General features: G+C 36.3%; 2 protein-coding genes across 4 annotated transcripts in view; one reads left to right on the top strand and one right to left on the bottom strand.

Moving 5' to 3' along the window:
* LOC123547025 (hephaestin-like) overlaps positions 1-8,384 on the top strand; it is a 36,996-nt gene extending 28,612 nt beyond the window's left edge. For both annotated transcript variants that reach the window (XM_053551326.1, XM_053551325.1), the window contains exons 14-15: positions 244-1,172; positions 1,954-8,384. In XM_053551326.1, coding sequence (XP_053407301.1) covers positions 244-1,172; positions 1,954-2,363 — 1,339 coding nt within the window. In that variant the 3' untranslated portion in view covers positions 2,364-8,384. The remainder of the gene's footprint in view (positions 1-243; positions 1,173-1,953) is intronic.
* Positions 8,385-10,928: 2,544 nt separating this feature from the next.
* LOC123547024 (uncharacterized) lies at positions 10,929-19,872 on the bottom strand. Of its 2 annotated transcripts, none has more exons than XM_045333765.2 (2): positions 19,379-19,872; positions 10,929-12,375 (listed from the first exon to the last, which is right to left on the bottom strand). In XM_045333765.2, the coding sequence occupies exons 1-2, from the start codon at positions 19,505-19,507 to the stop codon at positions 11,578-11,580; spliced, it is 927 nt and encodes a 308-aa protein (XP_045189700.1). In that variant the 5' UTR covers positions 19,508-19,872; the 3' UTR covers positions 10,929-11,577. The 2 variants fall into 2 exon arrangements, with proteins under 2 accessions (XP_045189700.1, XP_045189701.1); XM_045333766.2 differs by lacking the exon at positions 19,379-19,872 and adding an exon at positions 14,291-15,363 and having other exon boundaries at positions 10,932-12,375.
* Positions 19,873-24,567: the final 4,695 nt, after the last annotated feature.

Here is a 24,567-nt window from a genome sequence, read left to right as displayed (position 1 = left end):
TTGCACTTTGAATTATCTTAACTACTTTACGTATTTTATTTTTACTTTTCCCATATACTTTTATATGACAGTTTGTAAAAAAAGCGACGTTTTAAATTTAACCGAACCTTAATGCAGATGCCTTTCAAAATAACCGTTTATGTCGACACACTAAAACAATATCAAGTTTACACGATGTGATGACAAAACGATAATAAAAGAAAGCGCAGAAATTAATTTTTTTCCAATCGTATTTAATTTCAGAAAGTCTTACTTGTTTACAAGACGTGACAGGGGCTTTATGGGAACTGTGTACAAAAAAGCTGTCTACCGGGAATTTACCGACGATACTTTCAAATATGAGAAAAAACGCGGTTACAGAGAGATCCATCTTGGGCTCCTCGGACCCTTTATACGCGCAGAGGTTGGAGATGTCATCGAAGTTGTGTTTATGAATAAGGCCTCCCATCCATTCTCTATAAAACCGCATGGTGTGTTTACAAACAAACGAAATGAGGGAATGAAATATAATGACGGATTAAATTACACGGAAGATAGCGAGGTGCAACCTGGCAAAGTGTTTACGTATAGATGGACAGTTCCGCAGAGGGCTGGTCCCGGGCCTAATGAGCCAAACTGCATCGGGTGGATGTATCATTCGGGTACCAATATGATAAGAGACACGCCTACTGGGCTTTTCGGACCCTTAGTAACATGTCGAAGGGGTGTTTTAGACCCAAAGAATCAACGTTTGGATCAACATTCGAGGGAATTTGCAATGGCGTATTACATAATAAACGAAAACAGGAGTTGGTATATTCGAGAAAACATGCAGAGGGTGAAAGAAATAGCACCACACCAGAAATTCGAGGAAAGCAACTTGATGAGCAGTATAAACGGTTACATTCTCGGGAATACACCTGGTATGGTTATGGAGAATAACGAACATGTCACGTGGTATGTTATGGGTTTCGGGTCTGAGGACGACTATCATACAGTTCATTTCCACGGACAGACGTACGTACACAGAACAGCCAAATCTCATCGAGGTGATGTACTTGAAGTTTTTCCAGGAACATACGAAACTGTGGACATGTACACAGATAATCCGGGCACTTGGCTAATACATTGTCATGTGATGGAACATCTAGTGCATGGAATGGAAGCCAAGTTCGCCGTGGTTCCAAAGGGAGGTAAGCATGGAATATTGCCAGAAGTATATTATCTTCAATGTTCTGTTTTTAAGTTCGCCAGTTAAATTTCTTTTTACGAAATGCCAATATAAAGTTCCCCAAATTATTCCACCGGACCAATATTTTGATCTTGACAAACAGAGAATATCAAAAGATTGTACCTTCAGGTCTGAATTTATTTTGAACGAATTAAACAAATTTACACTATTATACACGTGTATATGCACGACCTTAAAGCTTCTCTGATCCCAATCAGGTAAAAAGACTAAAAGTTCACTGCTGATTTGTGATATATGAAAACAGAGATTTGAGTATATATGCAAATGTTGAACCAGTTCCAATGCACTGCTAGGCGCTGAGGTTGCGATAATCGGTCTGGTGTTTTGTTCGTATAAATTTTGTAATAATTTATATATTCGAGAGAGGATATGCAGAAAAATATTTATAGGTTATTAGATTTGTATCGAAAAATATGCACGAGTTCTGCAGTGGAAATATTGCGCAACTTTAAGAGCGTAGCCTGAATACGATTGACAATACTGATCTAAATAAAAGAATTAATGCAACAACACACAATAAATTTAACACGTCACGCAGCCGATATGAAATTCAGGCGTCAGTGTATGGAAAAATATTGACGTTTCCGGTACCATTGTAACTAACGGGGAATAGAAACAAGTATGTAAAAAGTTCAATAAATTTGGTGTGTATGATAAAAATACAACGCTATTTTGTTCTATTTTTATACTTTTTTGGCTATATATATATATTTCAATTTTAGCGCTGAAACCTCTTGAGGACGCCGAAAGGAACAAAACACTTCCAATAGTACTTCATAAACTTCCGGTGGTTTCCCAAACATCCACTGCAGCATACTCGAGTAAAAAGAAAGCCAAGAAAGGTCCACCACGAAAAGCTACAGTGTTAATTATTCCGCCAAAAGTAAGAAGTGACTTGCCAATCATTGCTAATAATGTTAATCAAGTTTCACATCCATCATCCATTCAGACACAAACTGGAAATGTAATAAATGCGCGCGCAGACCAGAAAGGTGTAACATCCGGTGGACCTAAGAATCATGTTTTGGCCAATGAAGAACTGATGGGCCTTCGCAAAAACGGAATATTACCTGGTCGTTGGCAGATTTTAACTCGACCAAATTCACAGAACAGAACCAGACGAAAAAAATAAATTGGCAGTGGATTTAAAAGCTGCGTTGATAGTTATTTATTTTGTGAAGAAAAATGCATAATATTCAATAAATGTTTGGTTTGGCATTTTGTAAATGGCAGTTGTTCCCCTTTAATGTTGCTGCTCGTAAACAAGCTTCTAGTATATCTTTACTTTATAAGCAATAGAGATGCATTTTACCACGTTTTGAGTAGGTAAATTAGGAGAGTAAAACTGCACGAAAGAAACAGACCACTCATATATGCTATAGGGTTATTAATAGTTAATTTTTTGCCACCAATCTCCATTCCTTCTTTTCAGTGGGGATGGGGGAGGGGGTCACTTAGATTTGCCTTTGTCCGTACGTCCGTCCGTCCAGATGTCCGAATTTGTGTCGTGAATATCTTAAAAAGTGTTTGATTTAGAGTCATAAAAATCCTAAGATTTTTATTAAGCATGTGTGAAGTACACCTAGGATTTTGTTCGGGATTTCACGCAGTAATAACAGAGTTATGGTTGTTGACAAAGTAAATCAAAGTACTGAAAGTATTGAAAGGCTGGCTACCACAAAACACTGAATGAAAACTGTGCGGGAAAGATGTTTGCAAAATCTTAGATATTATGTGTTTTCCATATTAAACTAAGGCGAGCATAGGGTATTGTTGTGATCTTGATTAACTTGTGCATCCAAGTTAAAGTTCAATCGAGAAACCTAGTTTATCGGACGTAAACATGGGTCCAAGAGAGTAAACTATAGTTTAAGCCCATTATACTGTGTATTCGATCGAAAATTTATGTTAGTATTCAATAATCATAGTTTTTCGACAAAGAATGTAATTGTTGGATAATTTGATTGCCGAGAACCATTGTATATGGACGTGAACCTATGTTTACGACCATGAACTTGGGTTTACGAGCGTGAACTATAGTTTATGAACGTGAACGTAGGTTTAAGTTCGAAAAACTTGGTTTCTCGAACAAAACTATGGTTTTTGGTCATTATCCTATGTTCACCAGCGTTAACCTATGTTTACGGTTGTAAACTCATGTTCACGGTCGTAAACCTAAGTTCTCGATCGTTAACATATGTTCACGTTCGTAAGCTATGGTTTACACCCGAGAACCCTGGTTTACTTCCGTAAACATAGGTTCACGCTCGTGAACTTAAAATAACGGCCGAAATTCAAAGTTCAATTAATAAACCTAGTTGAAACCTAGGTTCACAGGCGTGTTTTCGCCCGAAAATATGGGTATTAGAAAAACCTGGTTTTACGCTCGAAAACCCTTGTTTATCTGTAATTATTAATTCTACTTTTTTACCGTAAACCTGGGTTAACGTTATTATTGGACAATTGGCGTGCCATAACCGTTTATATATGTTTCTTACGAAGCGATAATAAACATTGAGGGACATAATGTCAGATAAAATATAAAGGTAACAAACACAACATCTATATTTCGATATGCAATCCCCCACCCAACACACACATTATGTGTGAATGTATGAACATTGATCAAATGGGGCGATTTTCTTGTCGGTACGAGGGAAATTTTGGGCTCGAACCCCGCTATAAACCGGACTGTTAATGATTATTGTCTAGTCATGTTGCTTCCTTAATACGATGGTTAGGAAAATTGACGTACCCGTACTAATGTATTTTTTTTGAAGAGTAATTAATTCCCACCATGAGATTACTTTAAGGTATAGGTCCATGTTTCGATAAAAAACACGAACGTCATCAAATCATAGAAAGAAAGCATTGTTTTACATGAAAATTTAACAGCATATAAAACATTTATATTATTCTATAAAACCATTGTCAATTTACTGATATATGTATTGAATTCCGGAAAGGGACTGCATGAAGAGGCCACACTTCTGGACAGTTCAGCGCCTTTAAAAACTCACCATTTTTTAAAAGCTGTTACATGTCTTCGTTTTGATGCATTTGCAACATCGTGCGAGTATTTAAACTTTACATAACTAGGTAAAACATTGTTTTTGACAATTGTTTACATTCATTTCTTTACAAATGGCATTCTTATTTAAAGGGGGACAACTCATTTAGAATATTTTAAGTATCAAACTCTGCGGGACAGAACAGTAAAACATGTATTGGACAGATAAGTTGTGTGTCAAGATGCTGTTCATTTACTAAACAAATCTGTTGTTTTGTGCTTAACTAATTTTTCAGGAGGGCGTAGGTTCAAACCCTACTAGGACCAAACTTTGTTCATTATTTTTCTTTTTTCGAGTAAGATAAACTGTTGTTTTTTAAGACATATTATCATTGATCTGTCGTACAAAAGCGGAAATGTTTTATTTGATTAGCTATTTCTTTGTCATTTCTTGCTGTTTCAAATGAATTTGACCTGAAGGGTGAATGTTTAGACATCTTTGAAAAATACTTAATTACATTTGTAAACGTTTTTGATTTTGCATTTATTTTTACAAAGTTTTGAATAAATGTAGGTAGGTAGGTTTTACTTCTGCCCTATGGTTCTTTATGAATGCATAGAGCAAGGCCATAATTTTCAAAAGTTGGAGCTTTATTTCTTTCCGATTAAATCCTTTTACTCGAGGCTCCTCAGAAAAAAATTGTTATCGCCAATTTTATTTTGTGTTTTATAATTGTTACGCAATATTTTGAGGTTTCATTTAGAAAAATATTTGGTAAAATGAATTCTCTGTGATCGTTTTGCACAATGGCTATCACTTTGAAATTTGTCTCTGTTTCAGCTGGAGGAAAAAAAGACATAACATAACAAATTAACAAATAAAAAACAAACAAACAAACAAAAACGACACGGTAAAAGTCATTTAAAGATGAATCACAGTGCGAAATATGTTAACTTCAGAACTGTATCAAGTTAGTGCAATTGTTAAACATTACCAATACGGGTCCACTATCTTAATATAACCTGAAAAAAAGTTGAAAACGCGTGTTTAAACAAAACTCGCTACAGCTACACCCCCACCGGCCTTAAAGCAAATTGGTGACAAAGTGCTTTTACATGACATCTTTCAGTATTCGTCAGAATGTTTAAAACGAATTTTGTATAAAAATAGCATAAAAACAGGTATAATGTGGTCATTTGTTTCTTATCGCGTTACTGTGGCAATCACGCTGCGATTACGTCCCTTAGTATCTATAGCAAATGATCTGAAAGAATAGTTTCTTAAAACTTAAGCCCTAAATATAAGACCTGACATAACTCATATCACTATAAGTTCATTTTAATTGATATTTCATATTTCTTATTTTCCACGTTATGTCAGGTCGTCGAATAATGCGCAGTATAATTCATATCGACGATTGTTTCTCGGAACCAGCGTTTGTTTACTTAGCTCCGACCGAGGTCATAATCTATAACCACAGGTGTCTGAAGCTCAATCAATAAAATATATATGCAGGTTAGATCTCTTGAAGTATATTAGGTGGGTGGGATATGGTAATGCATATATCTATTGACAGAGCTTCAAGCGCCTGTGCTATAACGAAGCGGTCAACGTTGAGTTAGTTCCATTCATACGGACATTTCATTCATGGAGGCGAATTAATTTACCATCATTATGTAATATTTTCCAATGTTATCTTTCAAGTATTTACCGTTAGAAATATAAAACATTATTATAACATGTTTGCGCAAGTAGATCTATTGAAACAGGTAAATTTAACAATCTTTATGCAACTCTATGGCAAAACTGTTTAACGTGGCGGACTATTTGAATTGCGCATGAAATTATATTTTGTGTTGTCAGTCTTAGCACCTGTTGAACTTTACAGAAACTCGATATATGGTTATAATAGTCTGTCGAATATCGCCAGCCTAAAAATGCATTAAGGCCTTAAAGTTCAGAGTGTCTGTCTGGCCGCCTTCGCGAGAGTATTCTTACAAGCCTCCAAGCTTTAGTGATGTCGACTTATCCTCAATAAACCAGTAGAAAGTAGTAGATACAATATATATTTACGTCATATACTATATGTGCAGACTGAGTTTCTACGACTGTTCTATGCATAATTTTAGTATACATTCGTTTCATCGCATATGCGGTATCGGTTTCAAGTTTAGATAGATGTATCACAGTGTCGTCACTTCAGGTATTTTTGTGGTCTTTCCCCACTTGTGAGTGGCACATAGTTATTGTACCGTTCGTTCGTTTCGATTTCGTGTCCTGTCTGTAACTGTCATTCCTGGATGGATTTCAAAAAATGCTTGGCACAAGTGATCAGTATGACATGACGATTGGTCTCGTGCCAGAACCATGAATCTACCCGTCATACTTTTTGAATTGTCTACCTTTATTGAATGTCCATCCCGATGTCGTGTCCGTTCTGTAACTTTGTCGTTCATTCATAGATTTCGAAAAAAACTTTGCATCAATGATCAGCATGACATGACCATGTGGCGCGTGCAAGAATTTTAAGTTAATTAGTTCCTCTTACTGTTTGAATTACCTCCCTTTATCAAAAGTCCATCCGGATTTCTAGTCCGGTCTGTAACTTTGTCACTCATGAATAGAGTTCTAAAAAACCTTGGCATCAATGACCAGCATGATATTATGATCTGTCCTATGTAAGAATCATAACCCTATCCTTTTTCCTTTTTGAGTTATATCCCTTTATTGAATGTTCTTGTCCAGTGCATAACTCTGAAACTACTTTTGGAAATGTATGCAAATTCCATACATTGATAGAGGACGTTTGATGGAAGTGTAATGTACATGAACCATAACTCTGTCAGATTTGTTGTTTTTTTTCAGTTGTCTTTTTTAGCTCACCTCAGCACGAAGTGCTCACGATGAACTGTTGTGACCGGTCATTGTTCGGCGTCCGTCGTCCGTCGTCCGTCAACATTTGCCTTGTGAATACTCTAGAGGCCACAGTTGTAACCCAGTCTTTATGAAACTTGGTCAGATTTTTTGTCTGGATGCTTTATAGGTCAAGTTTGAAACTTGGTCAAGTGGGGTTAGAAAACTAGGTCACTAGGCCAGATCAAATGAAAATCTTGTTAACACTCTAGAGACCACAATTTAAGTTTGAAACTCATGAGAATTTGTCAGAATGTTTGTCTTGAATATGGGTCAAGAGGCCACTGTTTTGCTCAAATCTTCCCGAAACTTTGCCAGAATGTTTGTTTTCATGAAAGTTTGGACAAGTTCGAATCTGGGTTATGTTAGGTCAAAAACTAGGTAACTAGGACAAATCAAAGAAAATGCTTGTTTACACTCAAGAGGCCACATTTATGGTCCAATCTTAATGAAAATTGGTCAGAATATTTTTCTCCATGGAATCATTAGGTCAAACATGTATACACTGTTAATGTATGTTACGTAGGTGAGCGACCTAGGGCCATATTGCCCCCCCCCCCCCTCCCCTGTTATTGATTTTTATATGATTTATAGCTTAACTGATTATTGTTACAATAATTAAAGAACATGTTTTGACACAATTTAGATATGAATATTGTCTCAGACTTAACACTGGTGTAACATATCAGGACAATAATGAAATCAAGTATTGGACAGTCTTATTCCCAAGTTCAACTGAAGCCACTGCCAATACAATATTTTCTATTTAACGAATGAAAAGAGGACAGTTTTTGGTGCGCCGTGTCTGCATTTTAGTGGACTTTTATGACGATATATTTCCATGAACTGGTTTTATAATATAAGCGTACATTTAAATTTCTTTACCTTAACCATGTTCTGAAAAAATGTCTAAATGAAGTCTTTGTAGAAAGTTTCTTTCAATGATACAAGACATTTTAAAAACTTTTCTTCGACTCTTCCTATGTATTATTAATTTATGTACGCATCCTTATGTTGATTTATCTTTATTTTATTTTCCATTATAATTTTCAAATTTCGATTAGCTTTGGACAACAAAGTTAAATAAAGAGAAAATTTGAGTTTACATGTCCATAGTCAGAATTTTTTTTCAAACACGAGGAATGATAAAGATATAGAAATCAGAAGCTTTAATAGATGATTTAATAGAGAAAATCCCTGTTTCATGTAAATAAAAGCAGTTGGGCGTATTCCATTTGTCTGTGGTTTATGCATATCCGAGACACCCGCCAAAATCAGGACAATGTCTATACGGTAATTACTTCCCCTGATTTCTTGTCCAGTTTGGAACACCAGCGCGAAATTAACATGATAATTTTTTACAGTCTTGCTCATGTCGGTCCATCATTTGGTTTCTGATCATTAACTATAGAACGCTTTATCCTTGTTGTCATTAGACTTCATAGGCTGATTATTTGCAGTCATTAGATGAACCTTATTATATCTGGCGTTAATAAGTCAAAGAGCATGTCCACAGAGACCTGGAGACTGAGAACGATTACCGGTGAACAACTTGAAAGGTTTAGGCATACAGTCTTCAGTCTGGATAGGATGAAGTGGTCAGTTGATGACCACTACTGTTTCTGTAGTCGACGTCAAGGTCATATTAACTTCGAGACTAAAACGCTTTTCTGTCAATTTAATACTTAAGAATATACGGACTCACTGCCTTCAAGCTTTATTGTTTAGGGTCGGAGGGTCTATGGTCAGAGTCACAATGACCTCGAGGCTGAAAATGCCTTCTGACCAAAAATAGTAGAACACTTACTAGTTCTGTGGCCACGAAACTTCATTTTATGATTGCCGTTGGTCTGTGGATGAACCCTATGGATTTTGGACCAGTTTATCAAACCTCAAGGTGACAGAGCTCGTTAAACTCCAGGTCTTTGCCGATCAATATCTTAAACATCCATTTTATTATGGTAGGTCTGTATACAAAAGGTCAAGGTCAAAGTGACTTCAAGACTGAAAACAGTTTCTGTTCAATAACTGAAAGTTTCCTCCTATAGGCCATCATGCGAGGTATATAAGTTCTTGTTTACCCAGAATTGGATCATATATTGATGAAAGTGGACCGTAAACCATGCTTCTAATAGGTAGTTGGGCATATACAGCTTAAAACGAGTTCCAGTATTTATTTTAAGGCCACGTTCATAATGATGTGTAGAGCAAACCAACAATAGATGAAGCTTTACAAATACACCCACATACCATTTCGAATTAAAACATCCGAAATCTTAACTTGCGTGTGGAATATAGGAACTAGAGCTTAGGAAAATGAGATTCATCCTTTTTGAAAAGGTTAGATATTCTACTCATTGTACCTTTTTGTTCAGTCTGGAAATAATTTTATATTAAATTTAAGAAATCGTTATTGTTCTTGTCCTTTTCAGTTATGTACCTTCGTAAAGTCAGATTAAGTCAATCAATATTCAGGACAGAGTTACGGTTACTGTGACTCAGTATGTTTTCTTAAACATTTAGAAAGGGAGACAGTCTCGTATCTAAAATGTGAGAGTTAATGGAGAGTTATGTCAACTTGCTGTATTCGCTGGTGTCAGAACACTTTTCCTAAATATGGGGTTTTAAGTCGAACCGACACAGTTTAGATCATATGGCGACTTTCAAGCTCATGATGGTAGAGGAAGACCCTCGGTGCCCCTCCGGGCATTGTTTCAGACATGGGAGGGCACCTGTGTAAACCCATCGACCTTCCGTAAGTCAGCCTATTGGCTAACTCACATGAACATTTCTATTCCTCAAGTGAAGTTTCGAACCCACATCGGTCAAGGGAAGGTGATTCGATGTCAGCGACGGGGGTCCCCTATTTTTTAACATGGCTAGATGTGTATAATTGCAATTATGCCCCAGTTTTAACCAATGTACGCAAAGGTAAACGGAATGTTGAAGGAAATTGCATTTTCTTGAATTGTCTTTTTATTTCTTTTTTCTTTTGCAAAAAGGGGGAAAATTGTTTAAACAACTCTTATCTTTTGGACATGCTATGTGAACATGACTTCTGATTCTTACCACCTGATTTGAAGTTCCAGTGCAATATCTTTATTGGTTTCAGATGTTCAAAGGAAGTTTCAGCTTTTTTTCTAAAAACCAAAAATGGAATAATTTTGTCAAAATAAGAGGAAGGATTATAAAACTTGGTAATATAAAATTGCATTGTGATCTCAAATATGTAGAGTTTTAATCAACAGGTGTCATATATTGAAAAAATGTCAAATTGGGGAATTTTTCCAAATCGTTAATTTGTCAAAACAGAAGTATGGGCCCAGACATGCGAACTTGTATTTTGATCATAAAACCTATCGATATTATCAGTTTTAAGGTTTAGCAGTATATCACAAAACAACAGATTTTTTTTAGTAAATGAACAGCACCATGACAAACAACTTATCTGTCCAATACATGTTTTACTGTTCTGTCCTACAGAGTTGGATACTTAAACTATTCTTAATGAGTTGTCCCCCTTTAAATAAGAATGCCATTTGTAAAGAAAAAATGTAAACAATTGTCAAAAACGATGTTTTACCTAGTTATGTAAAGTTTAAACACTCGCATGATGTTGCAAGTGCATCAAAACGAAGACCTGTAACAGCTTTTTAAAAATGGTGAGTTTTTAAAGGCGCTGAACTGCCCAGAAGTGTGGCCCCTTCATGCAGTCCCTTTCTGGAATTCAATACATATATCAACAAATTGACAATGGTTTTGTAGAATAATAGGGCAGCCATAAATGTTTTATACGCTGTTAAATTTTCATGTAAAACAATGTTTTCTTTCTATGATTTGATGACGTTCGAACTTTTTTCTCCAAAACATGGACCTATACCTTAACACGATATATGTAAGTGGTGCGCGAATGAGACAGTGAATCACATATAACGCACACAAGCAACGTTTTTCCTGGGTATAATAAATATACTGTTTTGGTTTTAGCAAAGTTGCATACAACTGACTCTTACAGAGTCGTGTGAAAAATGTCATTTGGTGCAACTAAAAATTTGTTTAAAGCCGTTTTTATTTATTCATAGATGAGCCAGATTTATATCCATGGCATAAAATATAGTCACAGTACAATGGCTGGACCAGACCCTGTTCACAAGATCGCGGTAATGTTGATCGGTCAATAGATGTTTTGTAAAGCAACGTTCAAAATGTACCAAATTTGTTATTGCGCTTAAATTCGCTGCATATAACCAAATGATATATAGCGATAAAAACACTTTGCACGATTAAACAGACTTTTTGATACGAGTTGAAGACGTTCATGTATGACACGCAATCTGTTGTTCTTTTACAACTTGCTGAGGCTGCGACCAAATAGTTCTACCATTTATCCTGATATACAAGTAATCTTTTAAAAATGGATGTTTAACCTGACACTGGCTCATCCGCTGGCGGGTGATAAGCCTTACACGAGGTTTCCACTTCTTCAACCCAGTTATTAATACGCACAAATAGTTCCTCTTGTTTTACAGGCATTCTGACAACACTAGCATTGTCGTCATCGTCATCATCCTCTATGAAAACATCGAATCCCTCACGTTGCATATGTTGTCTGAAATCTTCCTCCATGAACTGTACGTCTCTATTTTTCATGTTTGCAGAAGCAGTTCTAAATACTTTTGGAGCTTGCTGTTCACAGAAAGCAAGCGCTTTCATATTTGCCATTTCTTGGTCAAGGCGCGCTCGACCTTTTATTTTTTCACGCTTTGAAGGATTTCTCGGAAGAGATCTACTGCGCATGCCCCTTGGAGGAACTTGGGTTATACGTCTGTATGTTGAAGCTGACTTAACTAGAGATGGTAAACCCAGCCCACGTTGTTTCAAGTGCTCACAAAGACTGTCTGGGTCCATTCTAGTTCTTTTCCGACCATATCCATGTTCGTCACAATCATAGTCCGTACTTTCACTTCTAGCACCATCGTTATCAACTTCTTCCTGCCCCTTTTCACAGTTCTGTTCGTTTTTAAACATAAACGCCGGGGCGGATCGAATCGAGTACGGCCGCAAAGATTTTGCAGATTTTCGCAATGAATATGTTAGTGGGCGTGTTTGACTGATTACAGTATGACCTCGGATGAGAGGAAATGGCGTCGTGTCATCCTCATTGTCTTCCGGGTGCTTGTCTAAATGCAGACGAGAATACATTTCCTGACATTGCTGAATCTGAAACAGAGAACAGTTGCATTATTTTCGTTTGTCTTCTGTAGATAACGGTAAAATTTCATACTTGTAGGTATAAGTTTTTAAAGAAAAATGTAATTTTATATGATAAACGTTTGTTTTGCCATTTTTACGCGCTCACGATTATGCCATAAGAGACACCTGTAGACTTTGTCAGAAGTAAAGTCTTAATCGATTTTAGTAGACGCATCATTACTACCATCAAAAAAGTATTCCCCTTTTCGTACATTTAAAAAAAAATCATGTTTACGATTATGAGCGAGTTACAAAATACATTTTAATTGGGTGTAAAGCGGATTTAGTGTAATTGAGCTTTATAATAACTAAAACCAGGCATAAACAATGTATACTAGTAATTCCAAAAGTTTCGAAAATCTCAAATGAAAACATCCCAGCCTTAACGGTACCATTTTTACACGACGAGTTACAAGTATAATTGCAGTTATCCCGAATAACAATAGCACACTAGACAAATGTTTAATGTTACTTCAAATGAGATAACAGCCAAAGATTGACGGGACTCTTGGTCAATATTTTGACTGAAATAGTTATTAAATATATTTCAATTAGCGTTCTTTATTGCGTTTGATAAGATCGTTATAGTATGACTTGTTATTGAGCACCTAAATCAAATAAGTCGAGTGGCTGCCATTTTAAATTGCTATTGTCAATTTCTGTTTAAACACACTAGGGAATCGTGTGGACAAATACTAGTTGCTAAAATGAAACTGATGTTGAATATATGGATTAAGCTAATCTAGTTTACAGCGATCTGTTTTGCATTACAGGGAAACTATTATGCACCTGTACGGGGAAAGTTGTACGATCAATAACAATCGTATATGATGGCAATAAAATTGTTTGATCATTTAAATATTAAAATGGACGACTTGGGGGTTAAGTGTATGTTTTGTTATTTTGAAGTCTCAAAGGGTATTTAGAGTATTTTAAAATGTAGGTAGTTATTGAAATAGATATGGCGGATACATTGTCAATATTATTTTACTACTTTACACAGAGATAAAGCATGCATGCTGTAGGACTACCATTATATAGTTATATTTCTCTTTAAAAAGATTTTTCTCAAGTAACCTCTCTAAAAGTCTTCAAATGGTAGCCTTACAAATATACTTTATATACAAAATGGTAAAAGCCAACAAGAACTATAACCCTGTCTTCGATAAGTATTGATTTATCTCTCCTTTTATTCTTTTGCATAGAAAATAACTTGAAATATACTGAACACTTGACGTAAAGTAAAAGCAAGTGCAATAAAGACTAAATAACTGCTAGTATACGATTGTGAAAAGTCGGAACTACTATGGCGAAACGTCGTAACCAGTTTCACAATGATAAAAAGTCGAAACTACGATGATGACCTGCTAAAATTTGTAAATATGAAGTTGAAACGTAGCCACGATTATGAAGTCAAAACCAATTATCGGCGGTGAAAAGTTGGAACTAAGATGCTGACATATCAACACTAACTACCAAGATGGTGAGATATCGGAATTACGATGGCTGAATGTCAAAAAGTAAACAAAAAATCACGATGGTGAAAAGTGGGCGCCACGACAATGAAATGTCGAAACGTTGAAACCACAAGGTTAGAGTGCCGTAACAAATTACATGTACTACGATGGTAAAAAGTCAAAATCACAATTTTGAATGTCAAAACAAAAAAACAACGATAATAAAAAGTCGAAACAATGATAATAATAAATATATGAACTAATTTCGAGTTTTCACCATTTAATAATCGTAATGTCGACCGTTCAACATTGTAGTATGATCCTGCTTAGCTTTATACGCGATGATGGTCCTAACGGGACACCGTATGCCTATTTTAAAGCACTAGAATGAACCAAGAAGACTACATTAAAACATTTTTACGAACCTCATCGTCGTAGTAGTTAACATCCGGAAGATGCACGTGCTTCGGGTGCACGTGCGATTTTAAATATTTTCCTTGATCTGTCGGCATCCTCATCACTTAGATTATTTTAATATATCCAGCTACGGCAAAAAATAACACGCCCTTTTGCATACGTCTGTGCACAATAACATTAATTAAACATAATTACAGTCCCAGGTGCGTTCGGCTGCACCCTTTTTCTTTTGTTGAAAATGTAAAATCTTTTGACTACTGCACGTTGAAAAAGTGTGTAAATTTGAACAAAACTACTCCAGACACCTCAACTGTCTTTCTCAACATCTACTTATATATATTCGCACTTTGTTAATTCAAATCAAATCGCTTTCAAACAAGAAGTCAATGTTCGGATAAAAACTTTCAACAAATTAGGCACGAGAGCCTATTGTAACAGCTTCTCTTAAATGTTGTCTATAACGGTCACTCGGTGTGTCCCATAATATCGCCTATATCTCCGCATATCATATCTTGTAATTGGTCGTCAAATTCCCCACGGTCTTCTATCTGCCGTTTATTATTGATAAAGTTAAGTATTTTTACAATCCAGGGACTCATCCGTGTTGACACAAAATTTTTATGTAATCTTAGAGATAAAATGCCATACCGAGTCCCTCATATCCAAGAACCCTTTAACACCACATGCGCTTATTCCTGTTTCATGAAAAAATCATTCATAATTGATGAGTCCAACAGACATCTATCGATTCTTGCCTTTTATCTATTACTTTTTTCTGATTTTCCCCATTTCTTAAATTTCTTTTGACACTTTTCGCTACTGTCAGTCTTATAAACTATGCTTTAATCTTAACATTATATCCATAATTTACAGCCGTACAACGTGAAAATCAATTAAAATTTCTTATAGATTTATTGTTTGTTATAGTGCGAATTATTCGACAATAACTATAATCTTTAAAATCATACATATAGTAGTTCATGGCTGCATTTCAACACAAAACGCATGTGCACTGATACATGCGCGCGCATTTGAATGCTGTGACAGAAAAGATCTTACAGACAGATGAACCGAACAAGTCTTTAATATGTCTCAAATAACTAAATTAGCCTTAACCACGAGTTTATTATCAAATAAAAGGCAGGTTTCAGATTTGCAGATCTCTGCATTGAGAAGATGACAATGTGTTAATCGATTATCATATTATTTTTTTTCTCACAAATGTCCGTAGTTTATATAGATGTAAAAATTACGGTACGGATAAAAGACATTGTTGAAAATTATCCTCCGTTAAAGAAATGCCTACTTAAATGCTATGTAAAAGTGACACCACCTATAGAATTTCAATTTCGCATTTAATTGAAATATTGAATGCTTTTATTAATCTCCCATTAAACGAAATCAAATTGAACAAACGCAATAAATTTTCGATCATGACTATTTACATTAAAGTATAAAGTCAGGGGAAATATTTAACGTATTTTGTTGACATAAAACGGCAAACTTACAGTCGATGACCAGACTTCACAGCACGTTTTTAAAGTTTGATACCCCAAGCAGTACCATAATCTCGTTGCTAAGAAAATTATATCAGATAGCTTATCGGATTCTTACAAGAATTGTGCACCACGTCCCGAGTCTGACTCTCAAAGGTTAACTAGATCTATGCAAGTAGAAATTCAACATTGTGAGGGAAGCAAAATGTAGCCATATTGGTCATGAGTGGAAATTGACAAATTACATTCTATTTACGATACGACAAACCATATTAAGTACACTTATTGAACTTTACATTTATTGAGAATTCACCAACGGTTTGACTGATATTAATGGTATATACTCAGTTCCAAAAGAAAGTGTGCACTTTTTAAGTTTAAATATTTCAAAAAAATCCCCGACGTTTTTGTTTCATTTTTTTCATACACTAACTCTCAGGTATAACTCAAAATCTAAAATGCACACCAATTTGTTTACGAACTGATTTAAATTTTGGTACCAAACATTATAAGTTTCCATGAAAATAACCGAGAAAAAATAACAGAAAACTAACTGCACACTTTCTTTTGGAACTGAGTGTATATGTCTTCTACTGGTCTGTAAACAGTATACTTTAATGGAAGTTTGTAGAAGTACTAACGGACATTTTACATGGATTTTTTTCAGACCAGAATTAAAATTCGTGTCTGTTTCTTACTTTCCAACCTTATTGTGATTTCTTATCGCATGCATCAAGTCGCTAAGGATTTCTAATAATGCAGTAAGAAGGGGATTTGAGTCTTTACCATATATACCATATCCATGCTCAGCTGACTGAGCAACACGTAAATATGGAACGTCTAGACTGTCTTGACATGATGATTATTACTTCGTCATGTGCATTTCCCAGTATATTCGGTACAAATCATAATTTGTCTTGTAGATATATTTAGCAGTTTGTTATGTACATTAACTAGTTTGTCCGGTAAATTTCTCAGTTCGTGTTGTGCAGTTACTAGTTCGTGCTGTCAAATTGATAGTTCGTTATGTGCTTTTCTTAATTCCGTAAAAAATCATAATTTGTCTTGTGTTATGTACATTAACTAGTTTGTCCGGTACATTTCTCAGTTCGCGTTGTGCATGAATACTAGTAAATGACAAAGTAGTAAATGTACATAAAACAAGAGCTGTCTCCATAGGATGACATATGCCCCCGATGGCACTTTGAATGAGTAGTTATGGCCAATGTTAGAGTTTAGGACCTTTGACCTACGGAGCTGGGTCTTGCGCGCGACACGTCGTCTTACTGTGCCACACATTCATGCGTAGTTATTTTAAAATCCATGCATGAATGACAAAGATATGGACCGGACACGCCCATCAATGCACTATCATGAAAAATGACCTTTAACGTCTAAGTGTGACCTTGACCTTTGAGCTACGGACCTGGATCTTGCGCGCGACACGTCGTCTTACTGTGGTACACATTCATGCCAAGTTATTTGAAAATCCATCCATGGTTGACAAAGATATGGACCGGACACGCCCATCAATGCACTATCCTTTAAAGTCTAAGTGTGACCTTGCCCTTTGAGCTACGGACCTGGGTCTTGCGCGCGACACGTCGTCTTACTGTGGTACACATTCATGCCAAGTTATTTGAAAATCCATCCATCGATGACAAAGATATGGACCGGACACGCCCATCAATGCACTATCCTTTAATGTCTAAGTGTGACCTTGACCTTTGAGCTACGGACCTGGGTCTTGCGCGCGACACGTCGTCTTACTGTGGTACACATTCATGCCAAGTTTTTTGAAAATCCATCCATCGATGACAAAGATATGGACCGGACACGCCCATCAATGCACTATCCTTTAATGTCTAAGTGTGACCTTGACCTTTGAGCTACGGACCTGGGTCTTGCGCGCGACACGTCGTCTTACTGTGGTACACATTCATGCCAAGTTATTTGAAAATCCATCCATCGATGACAAAGATATGGACCGGACACGAAAATTGCGGACAGACTGACAGACCGACAGACTGACAGACGGACAGACGGTTCAAAAACTATATGCCTCCCTTCGGGGGCATAAAAACTGCTTTATCTACAAGACAAATTATGATTTGTACCGAATATACTGGAAACAAACAGAAACGACAAAGTTTTCACTTTTATAACACTTAAAAATAGTATTTGTATGAACTTTGTAAACTTCTATATTGAATTATATGACATTTCTCTCTGCTATGAGGTTTTATCATGCTGTAATGAAAAAGAATCTGATAAAACATAGCCATGTTTACTAAAACAGACGCAAGGCGCTTTATTCTCCGCCTTGTTTTCGAGGTAGTACCTTTTTTAAAAAATAGTTTTACATTTTCACATATACAGCCTGTATACGTACTTGAATGAAAGCCCACACTTTGACAGGTTCTCGACAGATACCTCAAAAGAAGATCAACTTTATCTAAATCATTAAATCCAATCGAGCCTATAGATCAAAAGCACCCGTCATGATATGTTCTATTTTCATATGAATCATCTGTACTCGTATAATACTTATAACCCTGGCACGGGGAATATGCACTTTAATCTTAATTGCTTTAATCATTAAGTCAATTCAGGAGTGAATTGGTATGGGGTTCATTTTAAAACTGGTACCAAATTTCTTTTAATAATAGATTTTAAATCTATATTTACCAATCGAAGTTCTTAAAATAAATTTACAAAGAGGATATCCAAGGCGATCAGATTTATTTCAATATGATTTTATTCAATTTTTATTTTTCAATTATTTTCAATGGTACGAAATTGTTTCTTAAATCTTAAATGTGTCTTTATAAGCAAGGACCTATAAAAATAAAACGTATTTTATACTTCTTTGTTATAAGGCACTAAAATTTAGTGCGGAAAATCAACTAGATAAAAAATAAATAGATCCCACTAAAAACAAAGTATGCACCCTGTACTTATTTGTAGATTATTCACATCATATAAATTCTTCAAAAGAATGCAAGTCATTTTAAGTTTTTGAGAATAATGCAAGTTATAGAAGATGATCCCAGCACTCTACACGAGGCCTCAATTTAAAGTAACATTCTGAGTCTATCAGTTATTTTAGTCGCAGGAGTACCAAACCTATGACCCCCAGCTTAGTAGTCTTTTTAACACAATTGCGATTCATGCTGGAAACAAAAAAGTTGTATAACCTGTCTGCTTGTCTGTATTTGAAGTTTCAAAACCTCAAGAATAAACTACGAATATTCATTTTCAATCAAAGATGAGTTACAAAATAGTTATATGAAAGTAAAACAGGACCCTGGTCTCGTGTCCATACTCAAAGTCTCTGTTATTTTCGGCTCTTCTGTCTAACTGATATTTAAAAGGGGTCGTATTAGACAAATGTTATATAATGCAAAAGTATGGAAAATGTTTCATTTTTATAACATATACTATTGAAATAAATCGGTTAACTATATTTTGGAAATTCCACAGTGAAAAAATATACTTGAAAGATATCAAATTATGTTAGATGTTAAGCCGAAACAAACAAGTAGTACAATGCTTACCTTACAAAAAAAGGGAAAACAAAATGTAAATATCCCACTTTACCTGGTGTACGTAAGATGCTACAACAGGCATTTTAATCTTTTCTTTTTTCTGCTGTAATCTTGCCCAGAAGATGGCAGATTTGAATAACGCTTTGACATTTTTGTTTGATTTTGGTTCCTCGCCTAACATAATTTCCTCCTATTTTAAAAGTTGTCCTGTCCCCTTTGAATGACAATGATATCCCGTTTTCTTCCGAATCACTGGTACTTCTTCTTTGTTTGTTTTTTCTTATTGCCACAATTTTGGAAGTTTCCTTTCCCTCCAAAATTGACAGTTCCGGCGTAGTTTACTAATGATTCCTTTATGAATACGACAGTTGCATTTATTCTATCCTGGCAATTAAACCGTTAACTGATACATCGAGAAACACTTCAAGTTAAGGAGAAGTTCATGTTACGTCCTCATGATTTATATATGACAATTAATTTCCTACTTTGAAAATCATATCTAACTTCAAACTTCTAAAAAATTATATTGAATAAAAACATTTAAAAAGTGCTCAAAACTGAGTGTTTCTTTAAACCCAGACCGACATTTGATCAGTGGGAGAGAACGTATTAGTAATCTTGTTTTTCTCATCAAATTAATAGTATATTGTGCCCTTTGTCGTTTATAAAAACATATCAGAAAATCTGAAAAGCTAAAAGTAAAAACAAACAAAGGAATCATGGAAGGACAGAAGGTCAAATGTGCGTCAACAGATTGATTTAATTTTATCATTTACCATCGCATTTTTTAATGTCAGTTTTCTTTAAATGGTTTTAAACGGTGATTCACGTACCCTTCTTAAAAGTACATATTTACACTACCCGGTCAAAGAATATCTATATGTATATATATTGCAGTTAAAAGCTCAGAAGTCTACTGTTGTTATATCGTGACGATTGAACTTTTTAGAAATTTTATACCAGAAAAATATTTTTTACTGACTTGATGAATTGTTTCAAGAATCAAATCGGATCTTAAAGCAATTGTACATTTGATTGTTTCAGTGTTTTATCCAAATATCTTCCACTGAGTGAAACAAATGTAAGATTTGGTGTTCACGACTGAAAGAGATTAAAAAAATAAACGAATCTTTTCGTTGGTTTTAACAAACATTTACCCATTTGGCCCGAGCAACCAGTAAACTATACTTGATTTATTTTCACTGTGAGAATAACACTGTTACATATTACAATATTTCGCTGAAAATCATGTAACTAAAATAATAGGACCAAAAGCGCATTTCCAGCGCCCAACCTATTTTTTACCATTTTCGTAAACCAAATACAATTGAAAAATATTGTCATCTGTTATGATAAAAGTAAGCAATTTGGAAGGTAATGCACCTTGAAAATATCTAGAACCTAGAATGCAGTCCCATTTTCAAATAGTAAACAAAATATGTAATGATTGTAACAAAAATGATGAACAAGAGCTGTTGGAGGACAGCAACATTCGATTATCCAACAGCCTTGTCATTTGAATTAATATAAAAGTCGCGCATAATTTTGTAAAAATGCAAAACAAAGTTATGGAATCTGTACAGTGCATGTCAGCTTATCACAATGGTCAAGTGTGGTAAAGTTTCAATCCATTTCCATTTGTTGGTTCCGAGACAAAAACTTAACAACCAAAAATTGCTAAGTCGAAAAAGGGACATAGTTTTGTAGAGTTATGGAAACTGTACAATGTTTGTCAGCTCATCACAGTGGACAAGTGTGAAGTTTCAATCCATTCCAGTTAGTGGGTACCGAGATACCAGCTTATATATAAAATTGCTAAGTAAAAAGAGGATACTTTTGGAAAAAGCAAATTAGAGTTGTGCAGTGTAATTCTGTTCATCACAGTGAATGAGCGTATGAAGTTCCAACCCATTCCCACTCGTAGTTACTGAGATACCAGGTTAAGAATAAAAACTTAACCAAAAATTGCTAGGTCGGAAAAGGGGGTATGATTTTGTAAAAAAAAAAATACAGTTATGGAACCTTTGTAACGTAAACCAGTCCATTTCCACAAATGGTTATTGAGATACTAGGTGACATACAAAAGCTTAACAAAATCAGGAGGCCAACGCCAACGGCGAGTTCAATGGCTGTACCTATTATTCGAATAATCGAGCTAAATATGAATATACAGAATATTTTAGAGTATGTGTTTTGGAAGTTTTGCTCAGAATTCTGAGGATTTTGGAGTATATGACCGAAGTTCGGGGGTATTGTTTTCATACTTTCTATGGCGGTGCCCGAGTGATTTCCCTCATTGTGTTAAGGTAAGTATATCGCATTGTCACAATTTGAACAGGATTTTTGTAGTTATCTGTGGGATGGGTATATATTGGTGTAGCTTCGGTTTTCGAGTGGCCCCGCCGCCTAATTTGTCTTGTGAACTCATAGAACAGACAGATATTTTTAGAGGACTTTTGTTGTTATCTGTGGGATGGGTATATATTGGTGTAGCTTCGGTTTTCGAGTGGCCCCACCGCCTAATTTGACTTGTGGACTCATAGAGCAGACAGATATTTTTAGAGGACTTTTGTAGTTATCTGTGGGATGGGTATATATTGGTGTAGCTTCGGTTTTCGAGTGGCCCCGCCGCCTAATTTGTCTATTGAACTCATAGAGCAGACAGATATTTTTAGAGGACTTTTGTTGTTATCTATGGGATGGGTATATATTGGTGTAGCTTCGGTTTTCGAGTGGTCCCGCCGCCTAATTTGTCTTGTGGACTCATAGAGCAGAGAGATTTTTTAGAGGACTTTTGTTGTTATCTGTGGGATGGGTATATATTGGTGTAGCTTCGGTTTTCGAGTGGCCCCGCCGCCTAATTTGTCTTGTGGACTCATAGAGCAGACAGATATTTTTAGAGGACTTTTGTAGTTATCTGTGGGATGGGTATATATTGGTGTAGCTTCGGTTTTCGAGTGGCCCCGCCGCCTAATTTGTCTTGTGAACTCATAGAGCAGACAGATATTTTTAGAGGACTTTTGTTGTTATCTGTGGGATGGGTATATATTGGTGTAGCTTCGGTTTTCGAGTGGCCCCGCCGCCTAATTTGTCTTGTGGACTCATAGAGCAGACAGATATTTTTAGAGGACTTTTGTAGTTATCTGTGGGATGGGTATATATTGGTGTAGCTTCGGTTTTCGAGTGGCCCCGCCGCCTAATTTGTCTTGTGAACTCTTAGAGCAGACAGATATTTTTAGAGGACTTTTGTTGTTATCTGTGGGATGGGTATATATTGGTGTAGCTTCGGTTTTCGAGTGGCCCCGCCGCCTAATTTGTCTCGTGGACTCATAGAGCAGACAGATTTTTTTAGAGGACTTTTGTAGTTATCTGTGGGATGGGTATATATTGGTGTAGCTTCGGTTTTCGAGTGGCCCCGCCGCCTAATTTGTCTCGTGGACTCATAGAGCAGACATATATTTTTAGAGGATTTTTGTAGTTATCTGTGGGATGGGTATATATTGGTGTAGCTTCGGTTTTCGAGTGGCCCCGCCGCCTAATTTGTCTTGTGGACGCATAGAGCAGACATATATTTTTAGAGGACTTTTGTTGTTATCTGTGGGATGGGTATATATTGGTGTAGCTTCAGTTTTCGAGTGACCCCGCCGCCTAATTTGTCTTGTGAACTCATAGAGCAGACAGATATTTTTAGAGGACTTTTGTAGTTATCTGTGGGATGGGTATATATTGGTGTAGCTTCGGTTTTCGAGTGGCCCCGCCGCCTAATTTGTCTTGTGAACTCATAGAGCAGACAGATATTTTTAGAGGACTTTTGTTGTTATCTGTGGGATGGGTATATATTGGTGTAGCTTCGGTTTTCGAGTGGCCCCGTCGCCTAATTTGTCTTGTAGACTCATAGAGCAGACAGATATTTTTAGAGGATTTTTGTAGTTATCTGTGGGATGGGTATATATTGGTGTAGCTTCGGTTTTCGAGTGGCCCCGCCGCCTAATTTGTCTTGTGAACTCATAGAGCAGACAGATATTTTTAGAGGACTTTTGTTGTTATCTGTGGGATGGGTATATATTGGTGTAGCTTCGGTTTTCGAGTGGCCCCGCCGCTTAAATTGTCTTGTGGACTCATAGAGCAGACAGATTTTTTAGAGGACTTTTGTTGTTATCTGTGGGATGGGTATATATTGGTGTAGCTTCGGTTTTCGAGTGGCCCCGCCGCCTAATTTGTCTTGTGGACTCATAGAGCAGACAGATATTTTTAGAGGACTTTTGTTGTTATCTGTGGGATGGGTATTTATTGGTGTAGCTTCGGTTTTCGAGTGGCCCCGCCGCCTAATTTGACTTGTGAACTCATAGAGCAGACAGATATTTTTAGAGGATTTTTGTAGTTATCTTCACATGTAGGATGGGTATATATTGGTGTAGCTTCGGTTTTCGAGTGGCCCCGTCGCCTAATTTGTCTTGTGGACTCATAGAGCAGACAGATATTTTTAGAGGACTTTTGTTGTTATCTGTGGAATGGGAATATATTGGTGTAGCTTCGATTTTCGAGTGACCCCGCCGCCTAATTTGTCTTGTGAACTCATAGAGCAGACAGATTTTTTAGAGGACTTTTGTTGTTATCTGTGGGATGGGTATATGTTGGTGTAGCTTCGGTTTTCGAGTGGCCCCGCCGCCTAATTTGTCTTGTGAACTCATAGAGCAGACAGATATTTTTAGAGGATTTTTGTAGTTATCTGTGGGATGGGTATATATTGGTGTAGCTTCGGTTTTCGAGTGGCCCCGTCGCCTAATTTGTCTATTGAACTCATAGAGCAGACAGATTTTTTAGAGGACTTTTGTAATTATCTTTAGAATGGGTATATATTGGTGTAGCTTCGGTTTTCGAGTGGCCCCGCCGCCTAATTTGTCTTGTGGACTCATAGAGCAGACAGATTTTTTTTAGAGGTCTTTTGTTGTTATCTGTGGGATGGGTATATATTGGTGTAGCTTCAGTTTTCGAGTGGCCCCGCCGCCTAATTTGTCTTGTGGACTCATAGAGCAGACAGATTTTTTAGAGGACTTTTTTTTGTTATCTGTGGGATGGGTATATATTGGTGTAGCTTCGGTTTTCGAGTGACCCCGCCGCCTAATTTGTCTTGTGAACTCATAGAGCAGACAGATATTTTTAGAGGACTTTTGTTGTTATCTGTGGGATGGGTATATATTGGTGTAGCTTCGGTTTTCGAGTGGCCCCGCCTCCTAATTT

This window comes from Mercenaria mercenaria, chromosome 9 (genome assembly GCF_021730395.1).
Source record: "Mercenaria mercenaria strain notata chromosome 9, MADL_Memer_1, whole genome shotgun sequence".
Classification (NCBI taxonomy): Eukaryota; Metazoa; Mollusca; class Bivalvia; order Venerida; family Veneridae; genus Mercenaria; species Mercenaria mercenaria.
This window is presented reverse-complemented; position numbering and strand designations above follow the sequence as displayed.